Here is a 19108-nt window from a genome sequence, read left to right as displayed (position 1 = left end):
CAGGCCAGTCAGTCCAATTGAGCATCTATGGGATGTGCTGGAAAAAACAAGTCAGATTCATAATGGCCCCAGAATTTCCACAACTTTGTTGGAAATATCTTGGTGCCAGATACCACAGCACACCTTCAGGGGTCTAAAGAAGTCCAGGGCTCCACAGGCTGGAAATGTTTTGGCAGCAAAAGAGGAATTAGCACAATATTAGGCAGATGGTCATAATGTTATGCCTCATGGATGCAATAACTACTTTTATTATTGCTATTTATTTATATAACTTTTAACATTATTTAACATTAAACAGCAGTATGATAACTAATATCCACTTACCAGTAGTATTGTTAAAATATGTCATTTTCTTATCATGAATTAAAAGAATAATAAATTGGTGTTTTGCAATGTTTCACTACTGATCAGCAAGTTTGTTCTCATCCTTAAGGCATTTAAATACAGCAAATATAGTTTAAGTTAGATCAATTTTGTAGTATTGTAGTCATCACTTAGCACTTTATACAAGACCTAATATTAGTTATCAAGGAACTATTTATTAGCGGTGGTTATTATAAAGTTGTATGTGTTTCTTTTTTTATTTGAAGGACAATATTGCATCTTCACTTGTCACCTTGCTGTCATTGTTGGTTCTTACACAACATGCTGAAGGAAGAGCTTCATTAGTGCAATGACACCATGACTCTCACATTTACCATTTTTTTTATTGTAAAGGTGGTTTCTTACAAAAGAGTCACATGGTACAGACATAAAGAAACAAAAGAAAGAGCCCTGTAAATAAAAGAAAGTGACTTCAGAGAAAACATCTACAGAAAACACACCTTTGTGTTGACATTCTTATAAAAAAAATGCAACAAAATCTGCTAAGTAATGCAAAAAAATAAAAATAAAAAATCCCCAAAAGATTTTACAGATCGATTTTATCTTCACAAAGCGCAGTAAAAACAATACATTGGAAAAATGTGTTGTAACCAAGGTCCCAGTAACAGTCTGCTGTACATTAATCTATCCTACAGGTTTGAATACTGTAGAAACTTCTATATCCTCTACAGTACATATGCCTTTTACAGCCAGCAGATGTGTAAGATGTCTAAGACACTTCTAAGGCTCCGTCTGAACAAAGCAGATACAGTCATTTCGCTAGTGTTTTACGACCACAACTACAGCTGATAAAGCGTGATGTCCAAATAAAACATAATCACCTCTGAACATGCTAAAATAAACTCTTCTGACAGAATGAGAGCTATCGCAGGCTTGATGCTACATCAGCTGAAATGACAGATAAACAGCAGTACAGTATATAAAGACTCATTTTAACAGTATAAAACATCTCCACTGAAATGGTCTGTTCATAAGGAAAGTGGTTTTTAGTAATTACATAGCAGTGTCATTTATATGCGTTGGTTAGATAGTGAATGTACGTATATCCTCAGATTTTTAGAGACTTCTGTGTTACCATCTATGTCTTGCAAAAAAGAAGAAGAAGAAGATTTTCACAGTTAGTTTGCAGTCAATTATTCAATCCGTGGGATTTTTTTCTCACTAGAACCGAAGCTCATTTTTAAAGCAGTGGGTAATACATCCTAAAAATGTTTCTGTTTCCATTATCTGATGTTAAGTTTATTTCATACAACAATAACACTGGAGTAGCACATTAACATTTTGAGAAACAGGCTTCTTTTACACTGATCCAATTGTGTTGGATGTATAAACTCATCCTCTGATGTTTGTGAGAACCAACTTAGTTTGTTTAGCCTGAAGTCTGAAAGCAAGGGGAAGACTTATCCTGGCTCTGCAATGCAATTGCTGTTTCACTGTCACCCTTACAGTGACTGCACATGTCCAAAAAATAGCCCTTCACAGAGCCCAGTGGAAACTGGTGTGCACTAAACATTTTACATAATGAGTGATGTGTCATTGAACTAGACACACTAGAAGATGGATTTTGTGCTTTTTGAACAGAGCCACTCAGTGCGTTTTCTCATTGTCTTTTATGTAGTTTTCATTTTCCCTCAGCCAACCAGGTAGAAGTTGCATCCTTTTACCACACAAACTAAGAGTAATAATTAAACATGGCATTACTCCAGACAGATCACAACTTCACACTCGGTCACAATCCCGGCTGATTCCCTTCTACACATTCATCCATCCAGCTTCTCCACTGTCACTACAAGCTGCTTTGCAACTGCCTTCCACCCTGCTCCTCCTGTTACCATGTGTCTGACCTTATAGTACAGATGTACTTAATATTCTTTTGAGTATAATAGCTCTCACTGAACTAATATTTTTCCTGTGCAAGAAATCTTAATATTACAGTAGCACTGGATGAAACACTAAATCAAAGTAAAGTAGTATCACAGAATTAATGGCATTTAATGGTCAGATTAAAGTTGTCTGGTAGTGTTATAGGAGGCATCTTAATAGGGACAAAGCAGGTTAACATATTTCCAATACAGAGCGTGTAATCCACTTAGCTAATGCTAATTTTAAATTCTCCCCAGTAGAGCCTTTACATAAACAGTACATTAAAAGTATCCAGCTTTCATTAAAATGCTCAGCTCCTGATTTTTAGTAGCTAAATCAATGTTTTGTAGGTGCTGCAGAGGACAGGGAGATATTGGTGAAAATACACAGAAAATACTTTCCTACTAGGAGTAAACAAAACCCAACTAAAAAGTTAAAGTTTGTTGCAAAATATGTATTAGGTTACTTTAGCGTCAGGTTTCTTTCTTCTTCTTTTTTTTTTGCAGGACACAGGCTTTCTCTCTAATACTTCCACTATGCTCTAAAAGGAAAATAAATCAACCCAGCTAACTAAATGTCCACAAAATCGTCACTAAAACAGCATGTCATTATGTCTTATTCTTCTTATTCCTTCCCTTTCTTAAATCCTTACTTAAATCCTCCGATTTTTCCAATAATAACCCATAATAATCCTGTACGTCTCCTCCCAGCTACATAAAAAAAATCAATCTCTGTCACCACTGTTTTTAATGAATTCTGATTTTCATGTTTAATCCACTGCACACCTCCCTGCCTCTCTGCAGCTTAGCAGTGCCCCCTAGCATTCCCGAGCGTTACAGGCACGGATCTCCTTCCTGTCCTTACAGCCTTTGGACTTTGTTCTTTTCTTTGCCACCCTGAAACGCTCCTGGATCCCTCCCCCGCACGGTTTGGTGCACTCTGTCCAGCTAGACCACGGCTGCATCCTGCAACCTGATGGAATAAAACAGACTCTTAGTTAATAGAAAAAATTACAAGGAAAAGCAAAATATCCCGAAATTGCATGAACTTAAACATTTGTTCATTATTTCTCTTATACAGAGGCTTCGATCTCAGAAGGAGAGACAAATCCCTTCGGTTGCGTCAGGAAGGGCATCTCGTGTTTTTTAAGAGCAAAAAGAATGATCGGCCAAATCAAAACATGTGGAGCTATCTACTTTAACAGTCTCTTGTGAATAAGGGAGCAGCTGAAAGTAGCTTCACTGAACATCTCTGCTCTGTGTATTCTCATGCTTGTCTGCACTCTTGCTCGACCCTTTGCATCGACTATCTTCTGTTGTGGACATGGATGCTAAAGACTTAATGTCTGTGCGTCACATTTGTTAATGTGGTATATTTACATATTCTATATTTCTATCAGGAAACAACTTTAGTTAAAACAGGTCACAAAATCAAACTCAGGCGATGTCATCGCGAGCCAATGTAACCTCATGGATCTGTTGATACGGTTACTCACGTCTAACTAGCTAGGTCCCACATGGAGTCATGCCACCAAAAACAAACAGCTGCAGATGGACATATCAGGGTTTGTCTAGTATCTCAGTCCTGACTTAAATTGCTTTGCTGGAATAAAACAACTAACCATCTAAAACATCGGCTCGTTAAAATGTCTAAATGCTACATGAAGCAGTTTCAACAGACTACCACGACCAACCTGGCACCTCTTCCTCCTTAATCGGTTTTCGCCGACACTTCCGGAGCTTGCACTTCTTCCTCTGGATGGTCTCAGGACAATAGCTGCCTCCAAACTGTGGCTCCACTTTGATCATACGGGTCCGAATGGTGTGTCCTTTACCACAGGTCTTGTTGCACTCTGACCACTCTGTCCACTCTGAGACCATGCAGTCGACAGCTAGATAGATGGAAGGAAAAAAGGAAGAGAAGAGGAAAAGGTAAACATGGAGGGAAAGACAGGAATAAAGGCACAAAATTTAAAAAGAGCTACTCCAGGATTGGTGAGCTCACTTGACCTTATTATCTTCTCCCTGGCGTTTACTTAGTGTGCTTTTGTCTTGACTTTGTCGGTTCATTGTTACATAGCCCTTAAATATTATTATTATACCATTTTTCTATTTCTATATCCATTTCTTTCTTGGTTTTTGCTTGGATCCTGATTCAGTGCTGTCACCAGCATGACACCATGAGTGCTGATGAACATTTACAGTTACAGCCCAGAACAAAGAGTCTGGAAAAAAGAGAGTGTTGCACACCATGCTAAATGCGGACTGCGGACTATAACGGACTATAAACGACCAGCTTCTTCAATGATGAATGCAGATGCTTCACTGGCTGATGAGCTGAACACGTTTTATGCTCGCTTCGACGCTGCAGCAATTAAAACAACAAACGGCTGCGCGTGCTCGGAGTGCACCAGTGAAGAAAATGCATTCGTCATCACGGAGCATGCCGTGAGGAACACCTTCAGGAGGGTGAACACCAGGAAGGCAGCAGGACCAGATGCAATCCCTGGCCGGGTCCTTAGAGCCTGCGCTGACCAGCTAGCACCGGTGTTCACGGAGATCTTCAACCTCTCCCTGGCCCAAGCTGTGGTTCCCACGTGCTTCAAACAGTCCATTATTGTTCCTGTTCCAAAGAAACAACAGCCCGCTTGCCACAATGACTACCGTCCAGTAGCACTGACTTCAGTTGTAATGAAGTGTTTTGAAAGACTGATGAGAGATCACATCACTTCTTCACTTCCTGCCACCATCGACTCACTTCAGTTTGCTTACCGGACTAATCGTTCCACAGACGATGCCATATCTCACCTGCTCCACACATCCCTGAGTCACCTGGACACTGGCAGAGGGAGTTATGTTAGGATGCTGTTCGTGGACTACAGTTCAGCATTCAACACAATAATTCCCTCTAAGCTTTTCACCAAGTTGACGGATCTAGGACTCAGCTCATCACTGTGTCAGTGGATCCTCAACTTCCTCACAGACAGACCCCAATCAGTGAGGGTGGGAAAACAAGTCTCCCCCTCCATCTCACTCAGCACTGGAGTGCCTCAGGGCTGTGTTTTAAGCCCCCTGCTGTACTCACTGTACACTTATGACTGTGTAGCCACATCCGACACCACCTCCATTGTCAAGTTTGCTGACGACACTGCTGTTGTGGGCCTGATCTCCGACAACATCGAGACGGCCTACCTGGAGGAGATTAGGAACCTGGAGACCTGGTGCCAGGAGAATAACCTCTTCCTAAACATCAGCAAGACTAAGGAGCTGATCGTGGACTTCACTACAAAGCAGGCGAGGAATTACAAACCCCTCATCATCAGTGGCACGCCAGTGGAGAGAGTGGACAGTTTCCGATACCTGGGTGTCCACATCACTCAGGACCTGTCATGGTCCTGTCACATCAACACCCTGGTTAAGAAAGCCCGTCAGCATCTCTTCTTCCTCAGAAGACTTAGAGACTTCCATCTGCCACTGAAGGTGCTCAAGAACTTCTACTCCTGCACCATCGAGAGCGTCCTGACGGCAAACATCTGCACCTGGTTTGGGAACAGCACCAAGCAGGACAGACGAGATCTGCAAAGAGTGGTGCGCTCAGCCGAACGCATCATTCAATCAGAGCTCCCTGACCTGCTGTCCATCTACACCAAGCGGTGCAAGTCCAAAGCTAGGAAGATTATGATGGACCTCTCCCATCCCAACAATGGACTCTTCTCACTGTTGAGGTCTGGGAAGCGCTTCCGCTCCCTTAAGGTCAAAACAGAGAGAATGAGGAGGAGCTTCTTCCCCCAGGCTATTCGGGCCCTGAACCAGGTGTAGGACTGGACTCTCCCACACACGTCACCACACGCACCACCACACATTTCCTATAATCCTATAATTCCTATAATTTATAATCTTTATAATCTCTTCTGCTATTTGCACATTCTTTACTGTAAATTCCTAAGTTAATTTGTAAATTCTGTAGTAAACTGTAAATTGTAAATATTGTAAAACTTTTCTTCTGTCATTTAATGGTCGGGCATTGTACAGCTACAAGCATTTCACCCCCATGTCATACTGTGTATGGTTGTGTGTGTGTGACAAATAAAATTTGAATTTGAGTTTGAAATTTGATAACTAAGGCTACGTTCACACTGCAGGCGAAAGCGCATCAAATCCGATTTGTTTGACCCTATGCGACCCATATCCGATCATGGTATGACAGTGTGAACGGCGCAAATCCGATATTTTCAAATCCGATCTGGGTCACTTTCGTATGTGGTACTGAATTCGATACATATCCGATGTTTTAGAAAGCGACTGCTGCTTGAACGGTCATGTCGCATTAAATCTGTCTTTTACGTCACAAGACAGACGCCAATTATCAGCACCGGAGAAGCGCCCGAGAAGACATCGCGAACGCTTCCTGGCCATCCCGTGTAGATGTCAGTGAAACTGTTGGGAAGACAACGTTGGAGAAACGTGAACATTTTATTTGTTCTGTATAATCTGCAGATTCTGACAGAAATCTGCAACTATCCTTTGAAGCACTGCTCCTCTAAAACAGCAATAAGGATCATTATTAGGTTATTTACATTATTATGTAAATAACCTAATAACTTAAAGCAAAAATTGGGAAACGTAAAGTCGGAAGTCTTTATATTAACGGCCATCAGTCAAACAATACTGTTTGCTCTGGGTCTAAACAGAGCGCGTTGTGTGTGAAGTCTTCTTTTGCGCATGCGGGCCGCTTTGAGGGTTCACACTAGAGCGCGTTTTCTGTCGCATTTTATTTGTAGTGTGAACGAGCAGACAAAAAAATCGGATTTGATCAAAAAATCGGAATTGAGCATTAAGACCTGCAGTGTGAACGTAGCCTAAGACTTAACTTTTGTGTCTGTCTGGATGTACATGCAACTAGTGTATTCACATTAAACAGATCAACTCCTAATGAGCACGGCAGCTGCTCACTTTTATACCAAAATTATAAAGTTAATGCAGATAAAAGATTTCTAAAAGCCAGCAGTGCATGCTATATCGTGATTGGAAATGACCAATCCAATATGGTGTTCAGTCATGTTTTTGTCACACTATAGTGCTACTAGTCACATGTGGCATGTGGTCAATTTAGGTGAATGGGCTGAATTCATTTCATGCAAAGTTGCTACATCTTCAACACGACAAAACGGTTTGTGACTAATTTATCATACCAAAAATTTTTGCTGTGCTCAAAGGCAAGTGATTACTATTGTCAATTCTCTGCCAGTCCCCTGCTCTGCAAGTTTCAGCTCTTAAGCAATGACATATGACTCCACATAGTCCCCAAGTCTGAGAAAAAGTGATGGGGGCATGTTAAATAATTACTGAAATACACTGTAGGCAAGGAGAATAAATCTTACTCTTTGGCTATGAAGATGGGAATGACTCTGTGCTGTGTGTGATTTATGTCTAGTAAGTGTGGCAGCGCCACTGTTTTAGTCCTGGAGGAAATCACTGACACCCTGATTAACTAGCCCCTTCTATAGTCAAACAAGAAAAGAAAAGAAAAAAAACGTTTTAACACCTTTCTTAGTAATATCATTAAAGCCTGACCAAAATGTGACTTTTGAGGTTGATACCTCAGGGGGTAGGTTTTGTTTGAGCATTAGGAGGGGCACAGATGAAGTCCAGGGTCCTATCTGAGGAAATATGGAGGATGAGACTCTTATTTCCTGCATTCTTAGGGATCTTTGTAGAAAGGACACCATTATTACATATCAGCTGAAGTTGTAGTTGAAATGAAAACACAAAAAAATCAGGAATCAGTTCACAGTTTATCATATTGGGATCTCTTTTGCCTTAACTCCTTCTGGCATAGATTCGGTGAGCTCATCAGAACATCCAGTCTTCTATTGTCCACTTTTGGTGAGTCTGTGCAAAATAGCCTCAGTTTGTTAATATTAGCTGACAGGAGTGGCATTCGATGTGGTCTTTTGTAGCCTATTTGCTTTAAAGTTCAATGTGCTGCGAGTTTAGAGATGCTCTTCTGCATCCCATGGTTGTAACAAGTGGCTATTTTGAATTACTGTTGCCTTCCTATCAGCTTAAAGCATTCTCGCCTTTCTCTTCTGACCTCTGGCATCAACAAGGCATTTTCTCACAGAGAAATGCTGCTCATCGGATATTTGGATCTCTTTTTCCCACTATTATTTGCAAACCGTAGAGATAGTTACGTGGGAAAAACCTGGTAGATCAGCAGTTTCTGAAATATAAAGTCACTTAAAGCAATGTTAGTCACCGTTTTAATGGTCAGTTTGAATTTCAGCAGGTTATCTTGACCACCTCCAAATTTCCAAATGCATTGAGCTGATGTGATCAGATATTAGCATTAATAGGTAACTAGTTACTATATTAATATACTCTGGCTTTCTGTATTACTTTCAAATATTTAGTCTCCACTTTTCTCATGTAATCCTGTTCAGTTAATGCAAACAGGGATCGTTTAATCTTCAGCGCTCTTTTGTGTTTGACTGGTTTTAGATGTGAGAGTGTGAGCTGTACCCGGTATCTACCTAAGAAGAAGAAGAAGAACAACAACAACAACAACAAAAGAGCACTTACGACACTCAGGAAGCATGCACTTCTCTGTCTGCTCCAGCTCTTCAGTGCACTCTGCAGGATCAGACTTCAGCATCCTCTGCCGTGTTCGGATCCCCCGTCCACATGTGACACTACACTCACTCCACTCCGACCAAGGCGACAGCATGCAGGGGATGGTATCTGGTTTAAGTGATACACACACGTAATTATAGTATTTGCTCATTCATTACAGTCAGCTAAAATAAAATGCAAATGAAGTGCTAATATACCAACAAATGCTCATGCAAAAAAACAACATATGACAAAACAGCAACTGTTGACTCACGGCATTCTGGCATCATGCATTTCTCCACTTCAGCTACCTCAGTCTTACACATGGATCCATCTATAGGGGGCATCTTTACCATACGCTCCCTTCTTCTCATGCCTATCCCGCAGGTGACGCTGCAGGGATCCCACTCCCCCCACTCAGTCACCACGCAGCTGCTGGGTGCTGTTGGAAGGACAGAATACAAAAACCATCTCCATCCATTAGTTTCAGCTCAAAATTGAACATTTACGGCAAAAATGTATCGTTAGTTCACTTTCAGTTAATATATGTTAGTATTTTAAGCACAGTGGAATAACTACTGTGCAAATTTGACCGACCGATCAATAATAGAGGACAAGTAGGAGAAAAAACACTCTTTTTGCCTTTAAAAAAACCTAAAAAAAAGCCATCACTGTGATGTAAATACGATGGTTTCTACTCTGTATTTTTATAAAGAGCTTATAGATCTGCCTCTCCTTCAGTTTCCACTTAATTCTGACCATTAATAAGAAAAACTCCTTGCTCCTTTAATATGCAAATGTACTCAAGAGATAAAACAGGCTACTCTCCAAATTTACAAATACAGAGCATATGTTTTATACAAGACAGATAACCTTCCCCATCATTCACTTAGTGAATACCAGGAACAAAGCTAGAAGTCTGACGACCTTGAATAGCCATATCTGCTCAGCGTGTCTCTCATGAATTCAATAAAAACATCACAAACAAAGATGATCACAAATAGTGCAATATCGACTCCTATCAAACTACAAAGAAGCAACAGACACTACGGCAATGAAGCCACTGGCATGGACAGTGTAACAAGACTCAGGCACAAAAGGCATCCATGTGGGTCAGTTAGCTCATAACCTCTGTTGCTATTACTGTTTATCAAGTTACACACTCTTCAGCCACACTACAGGGGGAATTATAAAAAGCTTCCTCTGTCTGTTGATCTCAGAGATCTGAGCCAGTCAGACTCCTCCTAGACTACAAAACACATCATTTTTACTTTTTACTACTTCTAAAACCTGTTTTTATGTAAAAATGTAAGTGACTTTACTTATGTTATTACATTTGTAACCCAAAGTGAGAGTTGGAGAACATTTCTTGGTGTGTAAAGTAGGTGTAATGCAACCACTGACATCCCCCAGGTGATCTGGAGGTGTTGGTGAGGAGAGGGAGTCTGGCATCTCTGCTTAGAACGCTGCCCCATGACCTAGTCCTGGATTTGCAGTAGATAATGGATGGATAGATGGACAGATGGATGTTTGCAGAAAGTGCACTGCATTAAGAGAAGTCCAGTCCCCCCACTCTGTTTCAAAATGGATATCAGAAATGGCTGCCTGAATGCCCTCAGAGAAAAATCACATATATCCTACCCAACAGATACGATCTGGCAACCTTATATCGGCTCTATAGGAACAACTTCCTTATCAGCTACACACATTTTCTGGCACCAGTGCATGTTAATGCTAACATCCAGATAAAATTGCTGAAGTAACTTCGCTGCTACTTTCATGTTTTTATTAGGAGCATAAATACATGTGTTCTAAACTATGTTACGGCCATGAAATACACCTTATTCACCAATTAAATGTGCATTATTTATTTCATTTATGTCATTATTTTTTCACTTTGTTCTTTTATGCTTCTTTGACAACGTTTTTTCTTTTTTTGGTTGGACTATTTTGCATATTAAACACGGTGAAATTAGATGCTCTAATTTAAAGACGACAGGCTACATTAAACTCTGTGCGAAAAAGAAATGTAGCAGCTGGCTCAAATTAAAGGCATTGTTAATTTGGTTGGTTGGGTCAATCTGTTCATACGGGAGAAAAAACAGACTCACAGCATTCATCGTTGACAACACACTTCTCTGTCTCCTCAGTGTTGAGCTGGCAGAGCGAGCCGTCCTCGGGATACTGTTTGACATATCGCTCTCGAGACCTCATCCCCATCCCGCAGGACACGCTGCAGGCCGACCAGCTGATCCACTCTGACATCATGCACGTCGAGGGCTCTGTCCAGCAGGAAGAGAAAGCAGACGACCACCAACTTGTTTTTCTTACTGAGTAAACACCAGCATTTGTAATTGAGCAAAATTCAGTGTTGTAATTTGTGCGCAGTGTATGCAGTATAAAAGTAACACTCTGGAAGTCTGTTTCCACAAGACGTCATAAAACATACACTGTCGCCAAAATACTTTTCCTTGTGAACATTCCTTGTTTCAAAAGAGACATGGAGAGGTTAAAGGTCAGATTTTTGGAAATCAGTTTTTTAAATTTTAAAGAGAGTCCTTATTTAAATCTGCTGACTTACAAGTGGCAGCCATGAAAACAAAAAGCCACCATGCTGTCCTGTGCCTGTATGACAGTGAGGTAGCTGATATCAGCCGCTGCAAAGCACAGCTGGTTACTGGAATGAGATCAACGGAGCCTAAAAGCTAAATTATCTGTATATTAACACTAAAACAATAACAAGCAGCTCACCTTACCCACCTTTGGGGAAATGGAAAAACCTATTGATTGAAAACTTACAAACATACATGGAGATACTGTATATAAGGCAAAACCAGAGTTTGTATAATTCTAATAAGTTTAGTCAGTATCTGATATGAGTGCCTTTATTCTTTGTCACAGCCTGAATTCTCTTAGACAAGCTTTTGTGTAATTTCTTTTTAAGTTCAGGAATAGCTCTCCTAAATTTTACACAAATCACTGCATTTCATTTTTTCAGAAGATGCTTTTGAAATGTCAGCTTCTTTAGATGTTTTACATTTTATCCTAGAAGATTTAAACCATTGCGGAAAAAAGACTCAAAAATTCCCAACATTTGCATGCAAAGAAAAGTAATTTCAATAGGAAACGTGTTTTATTGTCCCACCTGTGCCTTCTGCAGAAGCAGCCTTTCTGCTGCTAAAACCCAGTATTGGAATGGGACCTTCAGATCTTCAGTCTAGCACTCTCCCAAGTGAGCTATTTCAGCTTCACTATCTCAGTCAAGAGGTCCTCATCAAAAAGAATCCATACAGGAGCACTTGAGTCACAGGATTCTCTCTCTACACACCAAACCAGAATCCCCCCACAGCTGCTTAGGTTTCAGACTGTTCAGTCATCTCAGAGTTGAAAGTGTCACTTTTAAAAAAGCCCTTCCTCGGACACTGCCTTAACTCTCTTTTAATAAGGCGAGTTGCCTGAGGGACAGTCTTATTCACAGCAGGGGCCTTCAGGGAGTGGAAGTCAATATGTATGACCTCGCTGTGTATCAGCTGAAAAGTGAACTGCAGCTTCTCGAACTTAACAAGGTTCCACTCTGGTATATTTTATCACTATTAGCCAGAATGGTGCTTCGGGATCTCCCTGTTCTTCACTTACAGAGAGACGCTGTATGAGCCATCTTGTTCCAACACCTCTTCTGAGAATAGCGACTAAGACAGTGAATCAAAAGTGACAAAAGGGAGTCAGATACAAAGAGATCGTTTTGTAAGAATTTTTTTAAAAGAAGGAGCGAATGAACTTCAAGCAACTTAGCATGGGTTTTTCTTTTTTTCTTCTTTTTGGAAATGTATAAGCCTCCTACCAAACTGAGAATAGTGTTACTTATCAGAGGTGGCCTAATAAAGCAGAGCGAAGTGAATCATTAATAAAAGATACAGGTATTTGAAGCTTGGATGAGGCCTCTAGAGAGCCAAAATATTTCCCAGGAATATTAATCACCCTTGGAGGCGGCCTCTATCCAGCCCCAGCATGAACCCTGCAATTATCCATCTCCCACTGCACACTAACGGAGCGCTAAATGAAAACAAAGGAGAGGCGCTCAGGAACAAAAAGCTATCCATGTTGCTGGCTGGTAATCAATAAGAGGAATAGTGAGGGGTGGAAGTGTGTGCATGTGTGTGTTAGAGGCTTGTTGAGCCTTGAACAGCTGGAGCTTCACTAGTTTGAGGCCTTGTAGACATCCTGGGAGCAAAAGAAGAAGAGCGAGGAGGTGGGTGGGGAGCAGACAGGCGCTGACTTTACTGCCTCCCAGTATTTGTTCCAAACTGACAACTTCACCGAAAAACGGGTAAAAGCAAACTTCCGAAGTTTTCTGCTCGTTTGTGTGCTTGCTGTCATTTTTTTTAAGCAAAGGTCCATCAACTCTGACTGAAATCAGACGAAAAAGTTTCTCATTTGGCAAGAAGAAAGAGAAACAGAGTAGGAGGAAAGAAATGTGGAAAAAGTTGAAAGTAATTTGATAACCTAGATTAGCGTGAACTGCCAGCTTAGTAAATATGTTTGTGTGTGTGGGCCCTCCCTTTGTGTCAGACTGATAATTGGCTTCCCGCACATACACAATCCTCCACTTGCTCTTATTAGCTTTAACATAAGATTGAAAGCACGGTGCTTTGATTTCTTTTAGAGATAAACACAATCAAATCCTGATTTAAGTATCCTGGATGCAGCAGGCCATCCGGCACCAAGACCTGATCCACATAATCTTTTATGTTTGAGTGAAGTAATTAGGGTATCCAATTACCAGTGTTTACTCTGTGTGATTAGGGATTTCCTGTATTTTGTCACATATTCCCTTGATGAAACTATATAAACATATCTTCAGATATGCGTGGCCTTTTTCTCAAATGGAGCTTTCATAGTAGCTAGCTGGAGATTGATTGATTGATTGATTGGTAATTTATTTCAACATGTGAACAATATACAAGTACATTTAGAAAAGAAATGAGAGAAAAAAAAATATACTATACAAATTACATACAAAAAAACATTCTGATTAATTTACATGTTGAAAGGGAGTGGGAAGAAGTATACACTTATTTAATCCCACCCCTGTCCCATAAATTATCAGTGAATATTTAGTCAGCTTCCTTACTGATATAATTTGTAATAAAAATAGTGAACAGATTTCTGATATACTATATACTATAATATCACATCATGAATTTTTTGTTTGTTTGTTTTTAAATAGAGACATTCACTTAATTTAAATATTTTCCTTTTCTTTATAGATCGAGAAGATCATATTTTTATAACTCTTTTTGAACAGTTTTATGTTTGGACATTGCTTTAATTCCATATTCAGTTTGTTCCATAGTTTCACTCCTTGAACAGAAACACAAAAGCCTTTTCTTGTAGTACGTACCTTCATTGTTTTGAAGTTACAAAAACCCCTTAAATTATAACTTCCTTCTTTCAAAAAAAACATACTCTGAATATTACCTGGCAGTTCTTTATTTTTTGCTTTGAATAGAATTTGTGCTGTTTGGAATTTCACTATATCGTCAATTTTCAATATTTCAGACTGCAAAAATAGTGAGTTTGTATGTTCCCTATAACCTGCATTGTGGATGATTCGAATTGCTTTCTTTTGAAGAGTAAAAAGTGAATGTAATGTGGTTTTATAGTTATTGCCCCAGACCTCTGCACAATAGCTTAAGTATGGTGAAACCAGTGAACAGTAGAGAATATGAAGTGATGTTCTGTCGAATACCTGTTTTGCCTTGTTTAGTACTGCAATGCTTCGTGATACTTTGGAATGAATATATCTTACGTGAGCTCTCCAGTTAAGTTTTTCATCTATTATTACCCCCAGAAATTTATTTTCACTGACTCTTTCAATATCAACACCATTTATTTGAATCTTTGCATTTGTATTTAAACTACTATTTCCAAATAACATAAGTTTAGATTTATTCAAATTTAATGATAATTTGTTTTTATCAAGCCAGAACTTCACTTTACTTATTTCATTAGTCATATCCTCCAATAAATTCTGCAGATCATCACCAGAGCAAAAAATGTTTGTATCGTCAGCAAAGAGAACCACTTTTAATACTTTGGACACTTTACAGATGTCGTTAATGTACAAGTTGAAGAATTTTGGACCCAAAACTGACCCTTGGGGTACACCACAAGCAATGTCCATACATAAGGAGCAACCACCATTTATTTTCACAAACTGCTTTCTGTCACTTAAATAACTCCGGACCCAATCTAAAACTACCCCTCTGACACCATAACGTTCCAGTTTTCTTATTAATATATCATGATCTATAGTGTCAAATGCCTTTGTCAAGTCTATGAATAACCCAGCCACATATTGCTTTTTGTCTATGGAATTTGTGATGTATTCTATTGAATCTAATAGTGCCGATGATGTTGATCTGCTTGATCTGAATCCGTACTGACTCTCAGTGAGTAGTTTATGTTTATCTATAAATTTTTCCAGTCTGTTTTTAAACAGTTTTTCAAGAACTTTTGAGAATTGAGGTAGTAAATTGAGTCTGTGGTGGCCAGTGCGATCCTCTATGCTGTTGCATGCTGGGGGAGCAGGCTGAGGGTCGCAGATGCCAACAGACTTAATAAACTGATCCGTAAGGCCAGCAATGTTGTGGGGATGGAGCTGGACTCCCTCAAGGTGGTGTCGGAGAGGCAGATGCTGTCCAAGATAAAGACAATGTTGGATAACACCTCCCACCCACTCCATGACATGTTGGTCAGTCACAGGAGCTCGTTCAGTGAGAGACTGAGATTACCGAAAAGCACCACTGAACGACACAGGAAATCATTCCTGCCTGTGGCCATCTCCCTGTACAACGCATCCACTTAACACACTGTTTGCTGCAACAACTACACATGTTTCTTTTCCAAATATTTATTTATAAGTGACTTATGTATGTATGTATGTATATATATGTATATATTGTACTATTCTTAGTTAGCGTATTGTCTGTCTTGTCTTAATGCTGGTTTAAAATGGAGCACTGTAACAAAAAATAATTTCCCCCAGGGATCAATAAAGTATTCTGATTCTGATTCTGATTCTAAAGAGACAGGCCTGTAGTTTGTGAAATGGTGTTTGTTTCCAGATTTGTATAGAGGTATAACTTTTGTTATTTTCATTCTGTCTGGAAATCGACCAGTTTGAAATGATAAATTACAGATGTATGTAAATGGTTTTATAATAGCCTCAATGACTCTTTTAACCACTATCATATCAATATCATTACAATCCAAAGATTTGTGATTTTTACATTTTTTGACAATTTCAAGAACTTCATTTTCATCAACGGCTGTGAGAAACATAGAATATGGATTTCTGTCAATCAGTGTATCGGGTTTTTCCTGTGCTTTCCCAGGATGAGTGATTGTTCTTGCTAAATTTGGTCCAGCAGTTACAAAGAATTCATTGAGACTATTTGCCACAACATCCATATTGTATTCTTCATGGTCATTACAAATGAAATACTTGGGATAGTTCTTTTGTCCAGTCCCACATTTTATAACACTGGTCAGGATTTCCCATAATCTTTTATTATTATTTCATATCTAATTGCTTCATATAGTATTCCTTTTTACTAAATCTAAGTATATTAGTTAACCTATTTTTATATCTTTTGTATCTGATTTCAGCATCTTTACTTCTCGTTCTTAAGAACTCTCTGTATAGAGCATTTTTCTTTATACATGCATTTTGCAGACCTTTTGTTATCCATGGACAGTCCATATATTTCTGTTTCCTACTATATTGCTTTATTGGACAGTTGGTATTGTACAGTAATGTAAATATTCTAAGGAATTTATTATAAGCACTATTAACGTCCTGTTCCTGATATACTTCACCCCAGTTTTCCTTCAATAAATCTTTTTTAAATGCATTCATTCTTTCTTCTGTTCTTACTCGTCTGTACTCTTTTTTACTGTCCATTTTATTGATCTTGTAATTCCTATCATAGATTGTAAAAATTGGAAGATGGTCACTTATGTCGTTAATCAGGAGTCCACTTACAGTCTTATTTTCAATGTCATTTGCAAAAATGTTGTCTATGAGAGTTGCACAATGTGATGTAATCCTGGTAGGTCTAGTAATTTTAGGGAATAGATTCATACAGTGTTTATAAATTCCTCAGTGGTTTTATGTTTATTTGGGTTTAGCAAATCAATATTGAAGTCTCCACAAATGAAAACTTTTTTGCGAGCTATTTCAATAAATGTTTCTTCTATCCAGTCTTTAAATGTCTCAATACTACTACCTGGAGCTCTGTATATTCACTTTTTAATGACAAAGGTGCCACCTGTTTCCTTCCATAAGCGCACAGTAATCCCTCATAACAATAACCTAAACTGTCACAATGGAATTTAGGTAGAAAATAATTTCACCGGGCTGTGAAATATAACCAAGGGAACAAAATTCAATTGGTTTAAGCCACAATGAACCACCCAGAGTCACTGAGTGCGGTTTGTTTTTGGAATAAGATAAATAGCGAAGCTTTAATCTGCTTATTTCGAGGGTTCACTGATTGCCCCTCTTGTTGATCCGATTTTAATGTCTCAAACTCTAAAAGGATTAGGACACAGGAAATGCAAACTTTTTTTAATGCAATATTACAAAATTGTGTTTTGATTCATTTAGTACAATTTGTGACTGTGACATTCCACGTGTCGTTGCTCTGTTAATTTCTGTAATTATTGTTTGTGTATTATTATATTTTTAACTTCGTCGCTATTAAGTTTAGGTTTAGGTCCACTTGAAACAAGCTGAACATTTCAGTAATGAGACTGAGAGCCAGAGTAGTCAATGTCGTAGCTGTGAAATGATGACTCGGCTTAATGGCAAAGAGAAAAAGCAATGAGCCCAGGTGGTGTAGTGTCCAGGTTTCCTGTAGTGAGGTCTCTGCCCTCTCTTCAGGGGAACACAAATGCATTTCACTTGTGTTTTTTAGGTCAGGACACCTTTACAGAATACAAAAACTTCCTGCTAAAGCTAATCTTTGAATAGTGTGATGAGCTTTTTTAACAGACTGAATTTGAAATTGTGAAGAGAAGAGACTCATTAGTTTGTTGAAGCATTTTTAAAAATGGTTGTTGTCATGTTAGTTATACATTCAGTCACTTACATTACAATTTCTATTCCATCGGACATGAGATTTATTTTTCCAAACCAGCCACGAGAAACCAACTTATCTATCTGGCATTACCATTTTAAGGGGGCACTGATGTGTAACCATGCCAACATACTGGTTTTGCTAAGGTTTGATGATGTGGAGCAGAGTGAGGTAAAAAACAGTTCAGCACTCCCCAGCTTTCCTCTGGGTGCAGAAGACAAGTGAGTGTTGGCTGCTTTGATTATTGCTGTCGTAGAGCACAGGTTGAAAATGCTTAACAATTTAACATCAATGAATATAACTCTGGTTATACAACCTGTGTAAAATGTCAAGAAAACACCTGCTAACTGTTTAACCACAGTTAGCAACAGTTCATTCTTTTCTGATACAGGATTCTAGCTTTTCAACAGCACTGAGTCTTCTTTGTCGTAGTTTTCATTCTGGCTGAAATACACACAGACATCCATGTAAATGATGTCTGGATGGGAGCATATCCTCTAAAACCTGTATATACCTTTCAGCACTGATTGGCAGCTTGACCATCTGCAAAGGCACAATGTGGATGTGCATAAAGCAAAGAAGAAACTGCCTCTCTGAGATGCTCTTTTTACACCCAGTCATGTTACTGACCTGTTGCCAGTTAAGCTAATGAGTTGGTTTTCAGTACCACTTACATTTTCATTTACACTGTTTCCGTATCCCAACTTTGGAGACATGTTGCGGTCATAAAATTCAAAATAAACCAATATATTTTATGACATAAGTAAATGTCTCAGTTTAAATATTTGTTCTTTTGTGAGTACAGTTTGGACTTTAATCGTTGAATTCTTTATAGTTACTTTTTACACAGTGTCCTAACATTTTTGGAATTTTAGTGATTTAGTGATTAATCAGAGTTCAAAAATTACACTTTAGCATCTTTAATAAATTTTAATAATTTTAACAACTGAATGAAATTTCAAAATTGTGGTTAACCTGAAATCTCTATTCAAACTTTTGGACCCAAGAAAGTCGCAAACTAAATACCATTTGGCCTTATAAATACACTATCAGCATTATTAGTGCCATTTTACATACTGGGGATCTTAACACCTGACAAATTTATAT

General features: G+C 38.9%; 1 protein-coding gene across 1 annotated transcript in view; it reads right to left on the bottom strand.

Moving 5' to 3' along the window:
- Window positions 1-688: 688 nt before the first annotated feature.
- spon1b (spondin 1b) overlaps window positions 689-19108 on the bottom strand; it is a 131287-nt gene continuing 112867 nt past the window's right edge. The window contains exons 12-16 of the mRNA XM_014413055.2: window positions 10970-11140; window positions 9133-9300; window positions 8829-8987; window positions 3941-4138; window positions 689-3219 (exon numbers count right to left, since the gene is read on the bottom strand). Of these exons, the coding sequence (XP_014268541.1) occupies window positions 3065-3219; window positions 3941-4138; window positions 8829-8987; window positions 9133-9300; window positions 10970-11140 (851 nt within the window). The 3' untranslated portion in view covers window positions 689-3064. The remainder of the gene's footprint in view (window positions 3220-3940; window positions 4139-8828; window positions 8988-9132; window positions 9301-10969; window positions 11141-19108) is intronic.

The sequence above is a fragment of the Maylandia zebra genome, linkage group LG7 (genome assembly GCF_041146795.1).
Source record: "Maylandia zebra isolate NMK-2024a linkage group LG7, Mzebra_GT3a, whole genome shotgun sequence".
Lineage (NCBI taxonomy): Eukaryota > Metazoa > Chordata > Actinopteri > Cichliformes > Cichlidae > Maylandia > Maylandia zebra.
This window is presented reverse-complemented; position numbering and strand designations above follow the sequence as displayed.